The sequence below is a fragment of the Mastacembelus armatus genome, chromosome 6, assembly GCF_900324485.2.
Source record: "Mastacembelus armatus chromosome 6, fMasArm1.2, whole genome shotgun sequence".
NCBI lineage: Eukaryota > Metazoa > Chordata > Actinopteri > Synbranchiformes > Mastacembelidae > Mastacembelus > Mastacembelus armatus.
Genome location: NC_046638.1, coordinates 15,115,463 through 15,137,244, shown reverse-complemented (window position 1 = coordinate 15,137,244; position 21,782 = coordinate 15,115,463). Strand labels below are relative to the sequence as shown.

Genomic DNA, 21,782 nt, shown 5'->3' with positions numbered 1-21,782 from the left:
CAGCATGACCTGGCTAGTATAGATTAGTGAGGGAGAGGGAGACAGAGGGAGAAAAGAAGCAGAAAACCACGATGTTGCATCCAGAAATCCTGTGACAGAAAAGTGTGTATGTGTCCATATAAAACACAGATTAGTTAACAGATTAACAGTGAAGTCTCACCAGGTCATGACTTCAGACTCTTTAAAATTCAGAGACGGCAGGTGGTTTGGAATATTGTGTAAAATTATGTAATTCAACTGTTAGTTTATTTGCTAACAAACAAATCTGTGGCTCTGTGGCTGAGTTTGGGTTGGTTTGTCCCCTGGCCTGTTTTCTGCTCCGACCAAGTGGAAAACCAAAGTCAGGCCAGCTGGCCAACTGATGGTCAAGATCAGCACAAAGCCAAACCTCTACACACTACACAAATGGCTCACAACAATAGCCCTAACTAACTAGCAGATGGTGCATGTGTGTGTGTGTGTGTTCTGACCACTACCACTCTCACTGAGATAGGGAGCTTAGACTGATAAAATCTACAGCTCCCCATGCAGGTGTTTTCCTCCTAGCACTCAAAGGCTGCAATTGACAGCAGCACACACACAAACACACATACATGTGTATACATGCATGAGTGCCAACACACACACACACACACACACACACACACACACACACACACAAAGTGGGTCCTGGCTGACATCTGACTCCAGAGGGGCCAGCTGGTCTTTCTAGGAGGCTTAACGGTGAATTATCATCCTTCACTAACCCTGCGGCACACATCCCTCACTCTTGCCCTCCCTTTTTCTCAAAAACTCAAGTGCGCGCACACACACAGACACACACACACACACACACACGCACATACACACTTCCCTCCCTCCTTTTCACTCCCTCTCTTTGGCCATCAATCCATCCTCTGTTCTGGCTGTTCCCTTTTTCCCCTCCTCTGTCCCTCTTGTACTGAATAGGCTTCCCTTCTGCCCCCCCTCTCCCCTCCACCACCCCCCACCCCATCCCTCTTTCTCTCTACTTGCCCAGTGAAAGACTTCAAGGCCAAAGTCAGATGGTCATTAACTGTGACGAACACAACTGCCCCCACTCCCACCATTTATTGCCAAGCAGATAAAAAACAACGAACAATCTAGATGTTAGCTGAACGATTTTGAACCACGATTTTTTGAAAAAAAAAAAAATCAGGTTTGTGAATTTACATAACTCAGTTTATATAAAATGTGAATGAAGTCCAAATAAGGGGATGAGAGAGAGAAATTCTCAAATTCAGAAAAAAATGATTAAAATGCAACAGTCTGCGAGGCAACAACCACAGGAAAACACACCTGAAATAAACAATTGACTAATGTGTCACTGGTCTTTGAGAGAGTATCGAGAAACCTGTGAGAACAAATAAGCTGTTTAACCAAATCTGCAGCTATTTTTTGTACTTATGAGTATTTTCTGTTCTTTTCCTGACCTCAAACAAGCATCACCACAGTAGTCGCTCCTCACGCTCAGTTAGAAAAGTGATTAAGAGCCTCAGCTGCTTTACAGAATAGCTAACAATCCTTTCAGAGTCAGGTCAAAGCCTTGCTGACCGCACTTGCTAACAAGGCTGCAGCAGGATGGTGTGTATTGTTGTGTGCCCTGGGAAGACGTCAGCACCCACAGGGGTGTAAACTCTGGCCTGTAGCCTTGGCTTCTGTAACCGTTTACACCGTTTGTGCTTGTTACAACTTCTGCAGGACACCCAAAGTGTTTTTAAGGTCTGATCTTTGAGAGCTCATTTTTGTGCTTTTTCCCCCCTCCTTTGTCTTTCCAGGCACATTCACTGTATCCATGTCTGCACCTGGTAATCGCACAGTTAATTATTAATTTATTAGAAACAAGCTGTCAGTTCCTTTAAAGAGTAACTAACAATGCCAGACAATGTCACTGGGAGACTGGTTACATCGAAGACCAGCCACCAGCAATTTGCAGTTACAAAGTCTGGGTATGTGGCTTAAAATCAAGCACAGACAGATTTCCTCTTCCCAGTGCAAACTGTCTAAATACTCAAATGTTCAGTTGCGGAAACTGACTTGTTTAGACTTCCAAAAGACACTTTCCATGAATTTCAGAATCTGGATGGAAACTCTTAAATACAAGGCTGCTCCATGTAATGGTCTTGAATTCAGCCACTTTTGTACCAGGCTACGATTAGAAACCCAGTTACGCACATTCAAGGCAGAGAAATCAGCATTCTCCAGAAGAGATCTACTTCGATAAAAATAAGGTTTAGCTAATCCCTCATTAATTATGGAAACAGGGTTATATAATTCCATGTAAATGTTGTAGCAAGAACGAGTCATTTTTATTCCATGCATTCTTCTTCCTTTCCTTTCAAAAAACAGATGCCCACATTACCCACAATGCAAGTTTGCTGTTTAGTCAGAGATTCAGTTACACTAGTAACAGCTACAGAGATCTGCTCTCTGCCCATCAGCCCCCAAGATTTTTAGTTTTTTAAATTTGTGTCTATTCTTCAGCACCAACTGACATTGATGTAAGTGCCATCACTTGAATCGATTCATCAGACTTTGTTCATCTCCCTTTAGAGCCACAAAATGCTTTATACCTAATTCTTCCACATATGAAGTACTCTGCGAGACATTTAAATGTAAATGGACATGTAAAATTGGAGAAATTCCACTTTACATGTTCACCTTGAAAATACCTGGCTACCTTTGTAATTTTGAGCTGAGTAACCAGTGTAACTTAGTTTCTTTTGTAACACTGTGAAAGCATATAGACAAACACATACTGAAGATTTTTAAGAATATTTGCAGATTGTAATATGGCAGTAGACTTTCTCTGTTGCCATTCACAGCTTCAGAGACAAAGGTTTCCCTACCAAATTAATGACTTTCATATTTGTCCAGCAGATCCATATGATGAGTGTTTAGGGGACAAAGCTTCTGGCCATTACACTGTACCTCTGCTGTACTTTTGCCAAGGATAATAGCACTATTATTCACCTTTTCATACTCTCCCTCTCCCTTTTTATACATGCCCATTTATGATTTTCTACGCTTTGCTCCCACTAAGTTCATCCTGGCACTTTTGTACATTTTCCTTCTTCCCTTCTATTTCAGACCATTACCCCGTAGCCAGTGGGGAGTATTTTTAGACCCACATACAGTAAGTTCCCTAGCCATCAGATATTACCTTGTTTTTTTTTTTTTTTTTTTTTTTGTAGGACTACTCACCTGCCACTCATTTTACTTTAATGTACTGCCCATGTAAACCACAAAACCACGATTAATGACACCATGGTTTGAATACTGAAAATTTTTGAGGGACCTCAAGGTTGTGTGCATACAATATGTTGCTTTGTTTAAGTAGAAACACATCATTGTGCATATGTGAATACAAATGTGAGCCTGTGCTAGTGTGTGTGCACCATGAGCCAAACATAAGAACAAGCTGGACACTGTTTCATAATTCTGGTTTGAACAGATGTTTTAGTGACGATTAAAAGCCGCTGCTCTCTGTGCCAAACGCTGCTCATTCCTTCTCGACATTTCGCCTTTCCTGCTCTGCTTCTGAAAACAGACACTGCCTAACCCAATTAGGTCACTATTAGAAACACGTCACTAACCTGGACATACTCAACAAGGTAAACAAACATGCCACCAAGGCCGACCACAGGATGAGACTGATTGATTGGCCACTGATCAGTAACGCAAAGGAGCTTAAATAGAAGTTTTAGTATCAGTGTGACTTCTGCATGTCAGCATTTCAGGTGGTGTGGTATGTCCTGATATAAGTACAGTAAGGTGCATGGCTAAAAGTATGTGGGCACCTGTGTCAATAACATAGCATTGTTTTTTTCCAGAGGGGGCCAACACAAGGCCACTGCCCTGCTTGTTTTCCTACTATCCATGCTCCACCCACTGCTTATTACCTGGATCAGGTGTGTCCAGTTAATCAGAAGCTGGAAGATACCATTTCAGATGAAGCTAGAGTAGGGAGAGACAAAGTGAACTGATATCTTCCAGCTAAGTGGACTGAACACACCAAATCCAGGAAATCATCAGGGCAGGGATAGTTTGAAAAGAAGCAGGGCTGTGGCCCTCGAGGACCAAAGGTTGGGCACCCCTAGTTTAGGCCTTTTCTTCCAATTAAGAGAGTGACATCTTGCTGCTATAGAGTTCACATCTCTTTTAGACATCAGTTTGCTTCACTTTATGAAAGACTCTTCCTTTCAAATGTGAATATGCCTCCACACCATACTAGTTCCCGACCTCACTAATAAAACCGAGGCTGAAAGTTCAGCAATAACGTGTGGTTAGAAATTTGGATGACCATGTAGTTCATTTATCAAGGTCCTGATGTAAGACACAGAAAAAAAAATATATAAAAGCCTTAAACTCAAGTAGTATCATAAAGAAATCACTAGAGTGCACTCTGCATAGAGAGAGAGAAAATAATAAGATGACAGGGTGAAAAGAGAGAGGGAGGGAGGCGCAGCTGGTGGCAGCCAGAGGACCATCTGTTCGACACTCTATTAGTTCACACACAAACACACACACACACGCACACACACCCACACACGCATTGGCCACATGCATGCGCGCACTTACACAAACACACACTTGCACTCCTTTTCAGTGTCACACACACACACACACACACACACACACACGATACACCTATGGCGTGCCGATATTTCCAGTCTCTTACATTTTCTTTCATGTGTCTCCGACACTCACAATGAGACGACGTCCATACACAGCCATCTACATGGTAATTCTCATAGTCTGACACACCACAGCGACTATCTCAACAGCTCAGCCAATCACTGCATGTGTTTCTAACACTGCAGAGATGTTACATTCTGCCACAACACAGTGTGAATTCGAGAAACAATCAGAACTATTTACACTCTTTAAATATGATTAATCATTATTTAAATATACAAAAAGGTGTCAAAACACACATGTAGCATATCACATTTGTGTGGAAACAATTTTTTTAAGTATCAAAGTTTTTAAGTATCAAGTGAGTAGTCAAGTGTTTGACATACAGAAAACAAACAATTTTGAAAACTGATTAATGCTTCTCTGTTGTGAAAATGTGCTGCTTTCTCTGCTTTATATCATTTTAATTGTAATATTTGAATTTTGATACAGTAGGTAAATAAGTACAGAAGCATCCTCTCTTCAGTGAAGCACAGCAGTTTCTTTACATTTCCCATCACTCACCATACATCTTTCCTTCATCTGACAGTATAATCTTCCTCCGTCCGCAGGGTGGGTAGATAGCCAGGGCCTCCTGGAAGCTCTGCTCGATGTCTGGGCTCCAGACCCCTTCAGGGTCCCCATCCATGGTCTTGTCCCCTCCTGAGTCACTCAGCCTGTCCATGTCCTCCCCTGGACTCTCACTGCCGCTCCAGCTACTGCGTTCCATACTGGTAACTGCTAAGTTGGTGACGTGATAAAAATCTAATCTCAAACTGATGTTAATACTAATGACAATAACTCCCAGTGGGCACAGTCTGCTCCAGGAAACTGTAACAGATGCTAATGGTAGCTGCTGTTTAAACAATGATGATCTCCTGTGCTAACTCACAAAACCAATACTAAAAGTGGCCAGTAGACAACACAGTAACTTGGTCCTTTATCCACAGCAGGAATCCTAAAATGAAAAAAAAGAAAAAGATTGTATTGTTTGCTGAAATTCAACCAGTTTAAAGCTTTGCTGCATCTATGCATGCAAAGATTTGTGGCTAACTAGGACACGTTTTTTATCTTCTTCAACACAACACACAAAAGCACAAAAACAGAAGAGTTTTAGGGTGTTCTCTCATATGCCCAGTTGACTCAGAGTCTTTTTCCACCTTGGTGTGGTTCATGTGCACAGCTCTAAACAGAGCTATTACATTCAGATGTGAACCACTAGAACTGCTCTGAGAACCTCTGGTGGTCTTGGTCTAGTCCCAAACAAACTCTGCAGTGGGAACATGATCCGACCTTGCATGAACTATACTAACTATAACTAGACTAACTATAAGTTTGTCTTCAGGTGAGCGTGTTAAAGTTCAACATGTTGCTGTACATGCTTATTCTTTTCCCCCTTGACACTGCGTAAGAGGGAATCCAAACTGGACAGATCATCTGTTTATCACAGGGCTGACACATAGACACAAACACTCACATTCACACCTATAGACAACTTAGAATCATCAATTAACCTAACCCCAAACTGTACGAGTACACAGAGAAAACCCATGATGGCATGGGAAGAACAAGCAAATGCCAGACAGGAAGGCCCCAGCTTCACTTGGGTTTGGAGGATCACAGCAACACTCGTGGCTCATTCAGATGTAACTTACTGATATATACTATACATAAGATTACAGGACATGACAAATCCTCCCCCTTCATTGCCATCTATGAAAAGCCACATCAATATTAATTCTGGTTTTAGTTCTTGGTATTTCCAGCTTCTTATTTGTAGTTTTCTGAAATAGTCTTCCCTTAGCAAACAGAAGCTGCTGTGGGTACCTTCTCTGCTGTGGGTACCTACTGGCAGTATCTATAAAAACAGAGTGGTAACAGGTCTGCCTGCAAAGCCTTGTGGGAGATTCTTCCCTGCTGCTACCACAGATGACAGATTTTTGTCTTTATGTCATCAGTGCATTTATTTATTCATTGCCATCAGGATGGAAAGACAAATTCAAGAAATGAAACAAAAATGCTTGTAATAGGGCTCACCAGCCCTACCTTTACATATCTAAATTTGATTTTCAATGTATGATCACCACAACCCAGATTCTTTAAAAAAATAAAAAAAATTAAAAAAAAAGGCAAATATGATACAAATGGGACCTTCCCCTCCCTCCGCAGCCCATTTTGTGATTCATGCTAATAAGAAAAGTGTTTTTACCAAGAAAACATTTTCTGGTGCAGCTTCAAGTTCTGATCAACATGTCGTAAGCCTGTAGCCAGCTGCTAGAGGGAAATTATTGCTTCTTTTCCTGTAGGAAATTGCCTATTTTATTAAACTATTGTGGCAGCCCAACATCAAATCCTCATACACATAAGTGGAGCAAGTGAATCAGGGACAGATAGCCTACTACTACACACAGCTACCAGCAGATTTAAAAGGGAAAGAAACTGAAGGGGTTTGCCAGCTGCCTACAATTCTTCTAAAATCCCCCACGGTAAACAGCAGGGTTGGCGCAGTATACACCACACTCACAAAGCAACATATGCACACATACAAAAACACACACACACAATTAGTGCCAGCTCCTTGGGCGAACACATGTCATTTTGTCTGGTCTTCTACTGTTCACACTTCCCATGCACTGTCCCTTGCCACAGCCTGCACAAGCCTGCAGTGTGAAGTGCATGTCAGTGTGTGTATACTGTGTGGTTGTGTGTCTGCCTGGCTAATTTTAACACAATTACAATTCACAGTGTGCATGCGCACATATGAAAGTGAAGCATGTAAAGCAGCAGGCAACATTTTGGACACATTTTAACCCCGTCCACACACGAGCTCAGCTCACTGACTTTTAGCACCTGGGGGAAAACACTGCAAGGCTGCAAGAAAACATCCGTTGGCTTGGACTCATGGGTGTATGTAATGAATGTGCTCTGCTGGTTTTACTAGAGCTTCTCCACTGGTTCTCTACATGCTTATTCTATTCACCCTCATTTCCGTTTCCTTTCCAACTTACCACCCTTGCTTTCTGCTTCTTCCCTTCTTCCCTCCTGCCCTCCCCCAGCGGTTTTCCATTCAAACAAAGATTCATTCATCCAGTATTGTTGACCTCTTGAGTGAGTCTGTTTGTAAATATAACTGTGCCAAACTTAAGAAGAGAGGCTTCAGACACTTTCTGCACAATTTAGTTTGAGGAATTTAATAAAAAGCATTGTCATGTTTAATAAATCCACATTCAATAACCCATAATGATGAAGTGGAAAAATGTTTTAGACAGCTTAACAAATTTTTGTAAAACTTAAAAACTGAAGTCTCTCATTGACAAAAGTATGCACTCCTGGATTTAGGCAGTTTATCCGGAAAGATCCTCTCAAATTCCATCAGACTGGATGGGAAGTGTGAACTGCCACCTTCAGGTCTCCTCACATGTTCTGTGGGGTTCAAATCTGGTTGTCTCAGTGACAGTGCTGACTTGTGACTTGTCCTGAAGACACTCCAGTGCAGTTTTAGCTGTTTACCAGGTCACGTCACAGTAAAAGAGCTTTTCTGCAATGACCTCTCTGTATTGGGCTGCATTCATATTTCCATCAGTTTAACACACATCCCAGGGAGAATTAAAGCGAACAGGGTGCACATGACCACAGTTTGGAACCACAGCAAAAGGATCTGAATGCTTTTGTTATTGACAAAGTTATGTTTCTGATTTTTAAAATATATACAAAGCCTTGTGAAAACCTGTTTTTACTTTGTTTTGCTTTTAAAATTGCAACACCATAAAGACTGCAAAAAAGGAAAACATCAAAATACTGTCTAAAGTGCATCCTTCTCCACAGATAGAAGAAAGATAAACCCATGTAATCTACTTGCCAAGCACTAACCACAAAGACAGCTAGGAGCTGGTAAACACAGCAGGCCATTTAGCAGCTGAAGAACTGGGATTTGGTGGCGATCAAAACAAAACTGAAGTGACTGTCAGGTGGACAAAGTCTGCAGTCTCATGTAAAAGATGTGTAAACGGGCAAATCTTTTGCTAAGACGTCAGCCACAACAATTTCATAAGGAGATTTTGCTGTTGTATTCAGCTTCAACTAAGTAAACAAAAAATAAAATAAAATAAAATAATGTAGTTTACGGAACTCATCATAAATATGGGTTTTATGTACTGTGCCACTGACAAAGCAAATTCATTCAATCAATTTCAGCACAAAGACAGTCCTGTACATTCAAGTCACCTGTGAAGGATTCCTTCTGAAAAAACTCACAACATACGAAGGAGATAAATGTCTCAGCTCAGCAGTTTTAAGATTTTTGGTTTAATGTTTCTTTGTATGATCTGAAAATATCTGCATTTTACTGCAGAACCATTCCTAAAATACTTGGCCTCTTTGAAGGCCTACATTGAAGCAGTGTCAATAAACCACCCACACTTAGATTCAATGAGCTTTAGATTTCCACCTCTACATTTTGTCTCTATTGTATCTACAACACTCAGAAGTGATTTTTTTTGTTTTTTTTTTAATCATGGTGCAACAACCTTCAAACGCCAAACTCAGCATGAGCAGCTGCTAGTATTATACTTCACTGCTCTACATGTGGGTGCTATAACACTGTTAAAAGGTCATAGTGTACACGATTGTATTTCAATTATAAACGTCAGTGAAGTTGAACTTTAAACATCACTGCAAAGTTAAATTCCCATGTTCCTCAAAATTATACGACAATACAATATATATATGTTGTCCACATTAACTTCTACAATATAATACAGTCTGTAGAAATAGACAACTATATATATATATATATATATATATATATATATATATATATATATATATATATATATATATATATATATAAGTCACTCTCCGTGAGTCCGGCTGTGAAACTGGAAGCTCTTTAGTGATATATATATATATATAGTTGTATCTATATATCCTCACCCACGCATATATATACATACCATATAATTTAGTTGTCTAATAATATACACATATCTCTAGGCTTGGAGTATTTACATTTACAGAGTTTGGACATGAACAGTTGGTGTAACCAGCTGCAGTTTATTGAATGTGATTTCAGCTGTAGTTTATACACACACACACACACACACGCACACACACACCCATATATATATATATATATATATATACACTCCAGGCCTAGAGATATGTGTATATTATTATCACACAACTAAATTATATGGTTAGCACCACACAAAGTAGTCATTACATAAAGGTTATGTGATAATAAATATGGCTGCCTAATAAGTACAAAACTGTCAGGTGGAACTGTTAAAAACAGCTAAATGATGCTGCTGGATTGAAGAACAACAGAGATAATATAAAAACACTTGAGATACAATGTTACCTGACACAAATGGTGTTCAATTGTGATTTTAGTCGAGAATATTTTCAGTGAAGAATAACTTTTTAATTTGACATGGCAAACACTTTAACAAACAGTTGCCTAGGTAGATGCCAGCAGATATAAAGAAACTCCCTGGAGTCATGTGTGTGGTTACACAGCGAATGTGGTTAAGTCTAATATTCACCCTGCCTTTAGCACCGTTTTTGGTATCTACCAACTTCTGAGAAAAATATTTGGCTCTCTGGCTACTAAGAGAAATTTCAGTCTGCTGTTTGGTGCTGGCCAAGTACAATACAGTGGATTTTTAAAGGTTCTCAGAGCAGCTGTGACCTATAGCCAAAAACAGCACTATATAAGAGATGAGAAACTGAACTGATAAAAAGCAATAGGCTTAAAAAAAAAGCCATAAAGGTCATAGAGCTAAATAGAACTGCAAAGTTTAACGGTAGTATTGTCACTACACAGACCGCCTCACTGTTATTATAAAAATATGTGAGCATGGAGGGGCCCAGTAGCAGATGGGTGCTGGACAGACCCATTAGTCACACAACAATCAACTGACTACTGGGCGACTCCTCTGCACCCTGGGGACCCCTCCTCTGTGTGTCTCTCTGTCACCAGGCAGGCCCGGGCCACTCCAGCCAGGACAGCAGGCTTCATGGTGTCAGTGCCAGCCCTCAGGAGAACACACACAAGGCATACAGCCACAATCCTGCAGCTGCCTTGGACTCTCATGTTCTCCCTCTGTGGCTCCTCTTCCTCTTTCACGTCTTACAGCACTTACTGGCTTCCACCGCATGCCAACTACATGTCTGGGTTTGTGTGCAAGCAATGTGCATGGCCCTAAGCCTCTGTATTCTTAAAAGTGGAGTTGTAATGAAAATGCAATGCACCTGATGTGTGAGCGTCCATATTACCAGAGGGAACTGAGTATGCATGTGCAAATGTGTGTGTTTGTGTCAGCAGGGGTCCTAATGGTATACAAGTTGACTGTTTCATTGCAGGCTAGTCAGTTCCTTTCACTCATTGTTCGACTGGACCACTCGACAGCATCTGTTTAAACTGCTTCCAACTTGTGCACACACACGTTTCATACAAGAGGATTTTGTCCTAATCCTGAAAGCAAACATTGTGCCACTTTACAATGTTTTTCCATGTTTTAATGGTCCCATGCAGCAGTACAAGTATAAATATTCTTCATTTGAGGTGATATTTGTCATTTTTTCCTGTTTTATTCTAGTTTTTTTTTTTTTTTTTTTTGCATCAAGGATCTTAAGGCGCAACACTCATCTTTTACTCATGTGAAAATGTGACTAAAGCGTTCAATATCTGAGCAGATTCAGGGATGCCTCATTTATCATCCCACTTTAACAGCCTCCAGCGCAGTGTTATCATTTGCAAGGTAAGACCATCCAAGTACACCTCATGTCACTCACACTGCCAGAATCTATTTAACTATGTGTTTTCAGCAAAAACTAATGTACAGGTCACTGCGGGAGCTAATCTAACATACATGTAGTATGTTTTTTGTCTATTATGTGACACTAATCTGTATGGTAATTCATCAGAATTGGAGTTTTAACGTTAGTTTCTTTTACATATTTTGATATTTAAGTTACATCTGTAATTGCTGCATATATGCATTTTGCTTGGATTTAAATGAGCCTGGTCATAGCTTCAAAGCCTTAGTTTATACTGATAAACTGGATTAATCATATTGGAAAATAGGTTTGTGTTCCTACACATGCAGTTGTTGATCAGTTTTCATTTTTAATAAGAAATGGTTCAATTAATGCAGTTATTTCATACCGAAATCACAAATGGCTGAAGCTATGATGTAACCAGCTAGCTTAGCCCAAGAGACACTCCACACTCACTAGGCCAATTTATCCCAGGCCCATATCAGCTTATTGCAGCTATAGTGATATTGGTGTATGTTGGCTGATGAATAAGAAAAGCTTACATTACAGAAATATTAAATTTCAAACAGCATTTTTCTTTGCATAGTTTGTCCACTGGAGAGTACCAAGTGCTAGGTTCAAATTAGTATGTATGTTGGTCACAATCCATCATCAGAAAAAAAAAAAACAAATCTAAGAGCAGAGACAAACCAAGCTGTCAGCAAAGAACTAGTGGCGACAAAGGCCAACTGTTGTATCACCAAATGTCATCTTGATCAAGGCCAAAAAGTGGCGCCTGAACACATCGTATAGACAAAAGCCCACGGCCAACTAGCATGTACATTCTAAACCTGTGAAAGAGGAAATAACTCACCATGCATTGGTCATAAAGGCAAAGTGGAAGACCTAAACTGCAAATACAAGAACTGTTAACAATGCAGCGTTGGCCCACCATCGTCACACTATTCTCACTCACCACAGATGGTTTATAGCTGCTTCTAATCAAAAATGTCTGACAAGAAGCTGCAATATGGCCCTGGTGATAACAGCCTTTGGGATTATGGTTGTGGAAGAAGAAGAGGCAGAGACAAAAACTAAGGCAAATGACATTTGTGGATGGACCCATGTTAGGTGCCTAAGGAACCTGTATCAAGGTTTTTACTACATTTCTTTGTGCATTAGTAATAACTGCTTATCAGTGGAACAGCAGGAATGTTCTTTGCATTGCCACATGCCTGTGTCAGACATGCGCATGTATGATGCCTTGTACATTTGCATGATGCAAACGACAGGGGGACCCACTCGTAAATAAACTGTAGTACAGTGCTACCAGTGGTTACACATGGTGCCTTAACAGATTGCCACCAGGACACAGAAAAATAAAATGAACTATTACTGAACTGAAGTTCAGAAGTGAAGTCAATGACTTGTGTCTTCATACAGTTGAGTCAGACTGCACTTGACACGCAGGGTTTCAAGGTGATACGAAACCACGTGGTTCGAGCAATGCATTGTGAATGTATTCTAGGTGCATTCATAGCTCTGTGCACAGACATGCACTTACATATACTCACACAGGACGGTACGACACACGTAGAAGTGTGTAAAGAGCTACGAGCGAAGTGAACAGAACGAGCAAACAAACAAAGCTCATGGCTCATGACTGAACTGCTCTAATCTCCACAGCTGACCATGAAGCACAAGGTGTTTCAAGGAACAGATGCATCAACTTCATATCATTTTAATTTATGATGCACTTGTATTCAAAACAATGCTGTTGAAACTGAAAAGTCAGCTGTTTCTGCTAACAGTCTGCAGCCTCTTTTACTATTTTTGTTTTATTTATTTATTAAAACAAATATTAAAACAAATTTATTTGTGTGCTGCAGTAACACCTGAATTTCTCTGCCATGGGAGTGTTAACTAATCTAAATCTAATCTAGCATAGATAAAATTCTCAAGATTGCACAAATATTTTCCATGAGCCGATTCACTGAACTGATCTCCTGAACCTCCATTTCTAACGCAGACTTTAATCAGCTCTATACTCCCACTACTTTTGAGTTTTGCATTGGGGCTGACGTGTGTTTCTCCATTCCCTCTTTATTGTACTGATGGTCACGATTTCAATTAATCCATTGCTGATTAGTTCATTTTCAGAGCTGGAAAAATATAGTCAGCTTTATGAAAGTCTCATGTTGATTTGATTAGTCCTGACCCGATTACATGTTTAAAAAACAAAGGCAGATATTCACTGGGGCGAATGAAAAAGCAGCATCAGTGAAAAGGAATCAGCAAAGCTTCTTTTATTCTTTCACCGTGCTAATAACACACTTGAGAAAGACTGAGACAGTGAGAGAAACTTTCTTTATGAGTGGTGAAGAGGCTGTGATTCACCATGGCCACTCCTCATTATTTTACCATCTCTTCTCACAGAAGCATTACCATTTATGCACACACACAGTAATTGGTCACAGATTGCACAGTGATACAGTGAAGTACTTATTTCCTCTTGGAAATGTGATGGTAAAGGGTTTAGCTAGCAGCTCATCTCTCTGTACCTCATCTCTCTCTGTTATTCTTCTTCCACCAGCTTTTGCTGAGTCAGACTGACTCATTATCCGGCCTGTTCCTGAGGGGAGTGGGGTTGGGGCAGAGGAACTTACTGAATTGTCTTACACCCACCTAAGCCACCCACCCACACACACACACACACACACACCCACACACACGTGTTTTTATGTCTCATGGGGATTTTGACTTACATTCATTTCCTGGAGACTTGTCCTAACCTTAACCATAACCACTATTTGCCTAACCCTTACCCTAACATTATACCATAAAATTCTGTGATTTACATAGTGGGGACCAGTATCTGCCCCCTGCCAGGAAGTCCAATGTGAGTGTGTAAACAGGTTTCAGTCCACACAGTGTGAGTAATATTAGGGGTACACACACACACACACACACACACACACACACACACACACACACACACACACACACACACACAGAGGAGACAATATCCCAAACCAGTGGAAAAGTAGGCCTGGGGAGGTTACAGCAATACCAACACCATTTAATAAGTGTGAACGTGGGAGCATTGTGCAGAGACAGAAGCCACATGTGCATTATGTTTGTGTACGTGTGCATGTATGAGTCCTACTCAACACCTGGTGAAGGAACACTGTATGGCTGCATGAATGTGAAAAGAGTACGCTGAACTCCATCTACCCACCCACAGCTACAATTACATTCTCCACAGCTAACACAGGCTCTTTTCTCATCTCCTCAAAACCCACACACACACACACACACACACACACACACAAAATGAATTAGCCCCTGAACTGTGTTTTCCATCTGTGGTCCATTAAAACTTGGGTACTGCTTTATTTAGACAGATGCAGGTTAGGAGGCAGAGAATGTTGCTGTGTATTATGTTGGTGTGTAGTAAGGTACTTAAGGATATAACTGCCAGTATCTGCAGTGTAATTATTTCCTATTCCTCTATCTCAAAAACTACCTACGCTTCATCAGTGCACAATGCTATGTTTACAGAAAGCTGCCTCACCTTGACAATCCAGAGTAGGCCTATTCACAGAGGAAAAGAAACAAAATTAAATATAATGAAAAAAGTTAAGGCATGCATTATTTACAAAAAAAAAACAAATCGCTGAATGTTAGCCTATGTTATGTTAGCCAGACTTATTTGGCTAAGTTTCTCTCTCTCAGTTTCTCTCTGGTGGTTAGCACTGTTGCCTCAGAGCAAGAAGGTTCCTGGTTTGAAACCCAGCAGGGGTCTTTCTGTGTGGAGTTTGCATGTTCTCCCTGTGCTTGTGTGGGTTTTCTCCAGGTACTCTGGTTTCCTCCCACAGTCCAAAAACATGTATGCCAGGTTGATTGGTGACTGTAAATTGCCCATAGGAGTGAGTGTGAGTGTGTGAGGTTGTTTGTCTCTATGTGGCCCTGTGATGGACTGGTGACCTGTCCAGGGTGTACCCCTGCCTTTCACCCAAAGAGAACTGGGATAGGCTCCAGCAGGTCCCTGTGACCCTGGTTAGGAATAAGGTAAAGATAGTGGATGGATGGATGGATGAAGGAAATCTTTTAAATCTGTCTGATCATCCATCAATAGACACTCATGTTGTCATCCTGTCTGACTAGATTTTAGTGACACTGTGTAAGTAGAATACTATTATAACTAATATGAATGAGCAAAGACTCCAAAAATAATGCTCATGACTTAATAAACTGGAATGGTCCTTTTATCGGTGCATCCAAAATGTCCGATGTTCAAGCTTCCTTAATATAGTACCCCTGCAAGAATATGCAGCTTAAATGGTTTTCTGTGCTAATTTATGAGCAAATAGTACACAGGCACAGTGGCATCATAGCCAGCGCTAAAACAATAAACCTGCCAAACTGGGGGAAAACTTGGCAGATGACAAAGTCTGTCTTTTCAGGGTACAGCCCTGACTTGTAAGCTATGTCACTAATCACGGTCAGAGGTAGTGACAAAGGTAAAGTGACAATTAGAAGATAACAATACGTGTTAATGAGCAGGTCACGAAGATGTGTCAGTATTTCTACCCAACATTAATTAGTTCACTGCTACAAATAAATAAATAAAGCTGATGCAGGAAAACTACTGTGTGGTTCAAAATGAGCAACATGAGTTTTATTGCATACAAACTATTCAATGTTCAAAGAAGAGAATGCATTATTTTATGTTTTAAAAGCTACTCTCTCTAATGAAATCTCAGGATTTGCTAGATTTTGTAGCATTTTCTACATTCAGTTATTAATATCATCCAAAAGGTAAATAAGTGTCAACAGAATTACCATAAAACGTTACAAGCTCAACATTTTCAGTAAAAACGTCTTCTGTTCCAACCTTCCCATTGTTTAAATATTTTGAATAATGCATCACTCAGTGTAGAAATATCAGAGAACTGCAGAGCAAACAACAGTGAGTAATCACTGTCAAACTGGCTGAAGACAAAAAGTGAGGTTGTGAGTACAACAGCATGGAAACATTTTTCCACTGTGAGCGTATCAGAGAGTAGAGTGAGCTGTTGTCCCGCTCTGTGGAGTGTTTATCATGTCAGGTCCTCCAACTGGGAAAGCAAGCAAGAAGTAGTTGAAATCTAGACTTCCTGCTCTCTTCCTGCTGAGATCAGGAAGTGTGAGGTTGATTCAGACTTCCCATGGGTGCCTGAATGGATGGATTTCTTTGCCAAACAGGGATACACTTGGCAGATGACAGTCCGTCTTTTCAGGGTACAGCTCTGTTTCATTCAACTCTGTGTGTTTCTGTTGGTTGATGACCATTTTTACATTTACAAAAAAATGCATGCCACTTTTTATTTTGAATATATCATTATCAAAGCACACACAAATTGGGAAAAATCTGACTTTAAAAATTATCATAGCAAAGAAAAGTAAATCACTCATTTATTTCTCCCAATGAAAATCCGCTCTCATGTAATTTCTTGCAATCATCTATTGATTTTCTTAAAAGCTTTCTTCTGCTCACACTAGGACTTTCTGTGCCTCTATAGTGGTTGGTCTCTTCTTGCAGCAGGACAAAGACAACAGTTGCATGAACAAGAATGTTAAACTAGGGTTTGTTTTGTAAAAACTGAAAACAATAAACATTTAATATATACAGCCACAACATTAAAACTACCTGCAGATGAAGTGAATAACGTTATCTCATTGCAGTGGTACCTCAAGTCTTGTGAGGTGTTCCCAGTGTGCAGCGGTCAAAACAACCAAAATGGTCCAAGGAAGGACACACCAGTGAACTAGCGACAGGTTGTTGCAGGACTTAAATGTTATGCTGTTCATGTCTTGGTGTCAGATAATAGAGGACACTTTCACAGTGTCAGGTGGAGTCCATGCCTTGACGAGTCTGGGCTATTCTGGCTCCTCGAGGGAGCCTTCACAATATTCGGCAGGTGTTTTTGATGTTATGGCTGACCTACACAAGTAGAAACTCCAAATTCTTTTACTTTTCTGACTGAGAAACTGAAAAAAGGATCCAAGAGAGATCTGACGGTAACAGAAAGCTGTCTTCTTAACACTGTTGCAAAGCAATAGTTCATGGGCTATACGTGGAAAAGCCGGGCATCACAACAGTGGCCAACACAATCGTTCAGTGTTTCAAATAGTGGACATTTTTGTGCTTCACTTTAGCAAAATTTATCAACTGGCATTAGAGTTTTAGTCTTATGATGAGTCATAGATGATTATCTTACAATATGCTGCAGAATCACCTGTATGGTAATAGCATCATTACAATCCGCAAAACATGCTGACAGTATCATAATGTGAGCATGACTCCCTGCCAAGAAATGAACAGTGAGAAAACAATGTGTTTTGGGATTATTTTCATTAGTGTGGACATGAGAGACAGACAGACTGAAAGACAGAGGCAGGAAAGGAGAGAGGGGGAGCACAGGCACTTAGACAAGCCAGCACAGGCTCCAGCCAGACCCCCCCCCCCCCCCCCCCAAACTCCCCTACTGCACCTCACCGAGAAGGATGCCTATTGTTCCCCCACCCCCTAAACAAAGCCCCCACCCTTTTCCACCCCACCCCCCACCTACAAAACCCACTGTCCTTTTGACCACCTACCCCAATTGCCCCCCAAAACGCACCCACTCTCCCCCACTCACGGTTGCTGCTCTAACAGACCGGCTCGGCTCCCAAATTTCATTACATACAAGCCTCTGCTCCCTTTCTTTTTTATACTCTTAGTTTTCATTCCATTTCAAATAAACTCAAATTTATCTACCTCCTTCCTACTAAGTGCTAAATCACTGCTACTCTTTGGTGAGCTCAACATGTGGAAAATAACATTTTCTAAACAAAATGCAAGCACTATTATGGCCCCAGATGAATATAAAATAAAACAGGAAACCCAAACAGGACTGCAGATTCCAAATTACATCTAAAAGGGGAGCCTTGCTTCAAACCAAGGAAAAATATCAAATATACCAATGACGACACATCCTCATGGCCAGAAGCATCCATTTGTTTCCACATTACAGAATCACCTGTTGATTCATCCACACTTGGAACTGACAGTTCTTCCACACAACTCTTGACCAACTGAACTAAAAATAGACATTTTGAGTAAAAAATGAACATAGGGGGACTACATCTGGATGTCACAAGAGATAATTTCATGGAAGGAAGATTACTCTTCTTAATCCGGCTTCCATAAAATCTGTGTGCCAGATTTCGCCCTCTTGTCTAGAAATGAGACGACAGATAAAATAACTAGAAAGGAAAGCAGTGAGCAGCCAGCCGCTCCAAACTCCACCATATTGTAACAGCATTGGCGCGGTACATGAACACACACACAAACACGTGCACGTACACAGTGGTTGTGACTAAAGCACACAGAGGCCATATGGTGGGTCCTCATCCACCGACGCCTGTTGCTGCTGCAACAATAGCCCTGCCTGGCCTGGACAGCAAGAGGCAAACACACATACACAAATGTGCACAAACACACACACACACACACACACACACACACACACACACATACATATATATATATATATATATATATATATATATATATACACACACGCGCGCACACACACACACACACACACACACACACACACCAAATGGTTGTTAGTCAGTCAGTCTGCGTTGCTTAGGCCCAGAACAAATGTCTGGATTTGCATTCTGCACCTCCTTTCGTCCTCCTACTACTACCCCCTCTCCCTCCCGCACAGACTCACACACAGACACACACACACACACACACACACACACACACACACTTCCCGATCTCTACAGGTGCACAGAACACTCAAAACAGATGTCAACGGACTGGAGAGGCAGAAGCACAGGGGGGTGAAAGAGGGGAGGAAAGTGGAGGGAGATGGGAGGCTGTTTGCTCTGGGTGACTGACAAAGCTTTGTACACTCACAAGCCTAGACACAGCAAAGACAATGTAACACACACACACACACACACACACTCTCTCACTCACTCTCTCTCTCTCTCTCTCTCTCTCTCTCCCTCCTACTGCAACTGTGACAGAGCAACTACACAGATTATCAATTAATCATTATAACCATTTCTCAACCAGAAACACCTTCTGGTTGAGAAATATTAGTTCTGTGGTTTCAGCTTCATACACGTGGGTTTTCTGCTTTTCTTATATGTGTAATATCATTACCAACTAAATGTGCTTAAACTTTGGACTGTTTGTCAAACAAAAGATATTTGCAGCTTGCATAAATTATTTTTACAGCCAAATACACATTTTACAGAATTATCAATTAATTGGGAAAAAGATGAAATTGATAATAAAAGCAATTGTTAGTTAACAACTTTATCACAATTTTTTTTTTTTCTTTTTTACAATCTCCCTACTTATTCTAATTATTTTACTGGGTGAAGCTCTTCTCATTAGTGAAACATAATATTTATCTCAATTTCAGGATTTAATTTAGCCACATCAATTCTATCAAAAAAAAAAAAAGAAGCCAAAACTATTATTCTCCAAATTGAAATCTTTTTTATCGCTAAGATACCCCTCCCTCCCCTCATCTGACAGATGGACTAGTGTTACAGAATTAATGCATCTACTATGTTTCTTCCTACAGGCTGTCATTTTCTTCAATAATTACATTGTGGTTTGGCCTGCATTACCACAGATCCTTTGTTGGAAATGGATAAGAGCAGCCCTGTAATCAATATTTAAAATGAAGTACACAACTATAGGTCATATGTGGTATGTGATACTAAGGAGGATTAAAAAGGTCTTTCAGGAAGTTACCACCAACTGACACAGACACTTAAAATATATCTATAGGAGAGTGAGAGATTGAAATCATATTTTCAGGAAAGCATTGGACTTAGATCAGTTTAGTTAAACTGTGCATTATACAAAACGTGAATTTACACAGCGAGTCTGATGAGATGGAAAATAGAAATTTGGGATTAATAAAATTAATCTTAAACTCATGTTATTCTTTTTTTTTAAAAAAAAAAAAAGGTGGACAGAGCGTTTTCAAATCCACCAGCAGCCCGTGTAATCGTGTTCTTATTGAGCATATAATGTGTCTGTCCACTGGGTAAACATCCAGTGTGAGCCTGTTATCAGCCTATGGCCTGTTCCTGTGACTGGGGCCTGCCTATGTAGGAAAAAGAAAACCCCGCCGATGCAACAAGTCCCCCATTCACTCCCAGCTTTGTTAAGCTGCCTCCCGGCGCTGCAGCGAAAATGTTTTCATCCCCTCCGCGTTACGTTTAGATCAATTCATGATGCCAGCCCAGGTGGGGAAATAGCTGACATTATGTAGACCATGTTAGAGAAAGAAGTGATAGGAATCCAGGTTTGTTTTTGGTGTCGGGAGGAAGGGGAGTAAAACTGTAGTGAAAGCGACATCCCTGGCTCTGAAGCTCACACGGCAAAGCATTAATAAGCTTGTTAGATTTGTCAAGGGCTACGGGAGGTGTATGCGTGTCGATTTCGCTCGTGATGTCACCGAAAAATGTTTTGATTTCAGCTTTAGTGACCACTTCAGGGTTTTACAAACAAGCGAAACGTCCGGTTGCTTTCAGACGCGCAGGCTACAGGCTGAGTGGGGAGGGGGGGGACTCCTCCTTGGAAACTTACCTCGATTCATACGCCTCTTTATGGATTAATTCCCACACTTTCCCATGGATCGGACTCGCTACAGCACCGGGAAGCCCTCCGCCAACTCCAGAATCGCCTCTTGGTTGTGGTTTGATGAAGGTTCGGGCGCGCTGAGTGCGTAAAATGCGCAGCGTCTCTCCAAGGATGCGAAATATGCGCGGAATGGGAGCAGGAATGAAATGAACGCAGTGGACTGAGTTGAACGGGGCGGGGTGAGAGGGACTGGCGTCACCCTGGATGGTTGAAATGGAGTGAGTGAGAGATGGGAGGATGGGTGGAAAAAAAAAAAGAAAGAGCGAGGGGGAAGGGGCTGGACTGTATGGGCTGCGTTCAACAACAAAAGAAAAGAGTGGAGCGCCCAAACTCTATTCAGTGGAGGAAAAGAATGGGCCGAGATAAAACACAGCCTGCTGCGCACTGACGGGCAGCTGACAGGAGTCAAATAAGGTGTATCATATAGCCTAAGGTGACAACAGCTTTGCTTTGAGATCATAGAAATCTGAATTTAAAACTTAAAGCCAAGTCAAAAACATTTTAAGACAAACTTAATTAGAAATATCCCACAGTATAAAAAAGAAAAAAAGGTTTTATATAATTCAGTAAAACTGTTTTTCTTTTAGAGGAAATATTTACTTCATGAGTATTTTTCTTC

The 21,782-nt window shown here is 40.8% G+C and overlaps 1 protein-coding gene across 2 annotated transcripts in view; it reads right to left on the bottom strand.

The window, feature by feature from the left end:
* The window catches only part of tead1a (TEA domain family member 1a), a 34,447-nt gene extending 13,097 nt beyond the window's left edge, over positions 1-21,350 (bottom strand). Inside the window, exons 1-2 of one of the 2 annotated variants that reach the window (XM_026311983.1) lie at positions 21,110-21,350; positions 5,221-5,653 (exon numbers count right to left, since the gene is read on the bottom strand). In XM_026311983.1, coding sequence (XP_026167768.1) covers positions 5,221-5,425 — 205 coding nt within the window. In that variant the 5' untranslated portion in view covers positions 5,426-5,653; positions 21,110-21,350. The remainder of the gene's footprint in view (positions 1-5,220; positions 5,654-21,109) is intronic. The other variant, XM_026311984.1, reaches the window with a different exon arrangement.
* Positions 21,351-21,782: the final 432 nt, after the last annotated feature.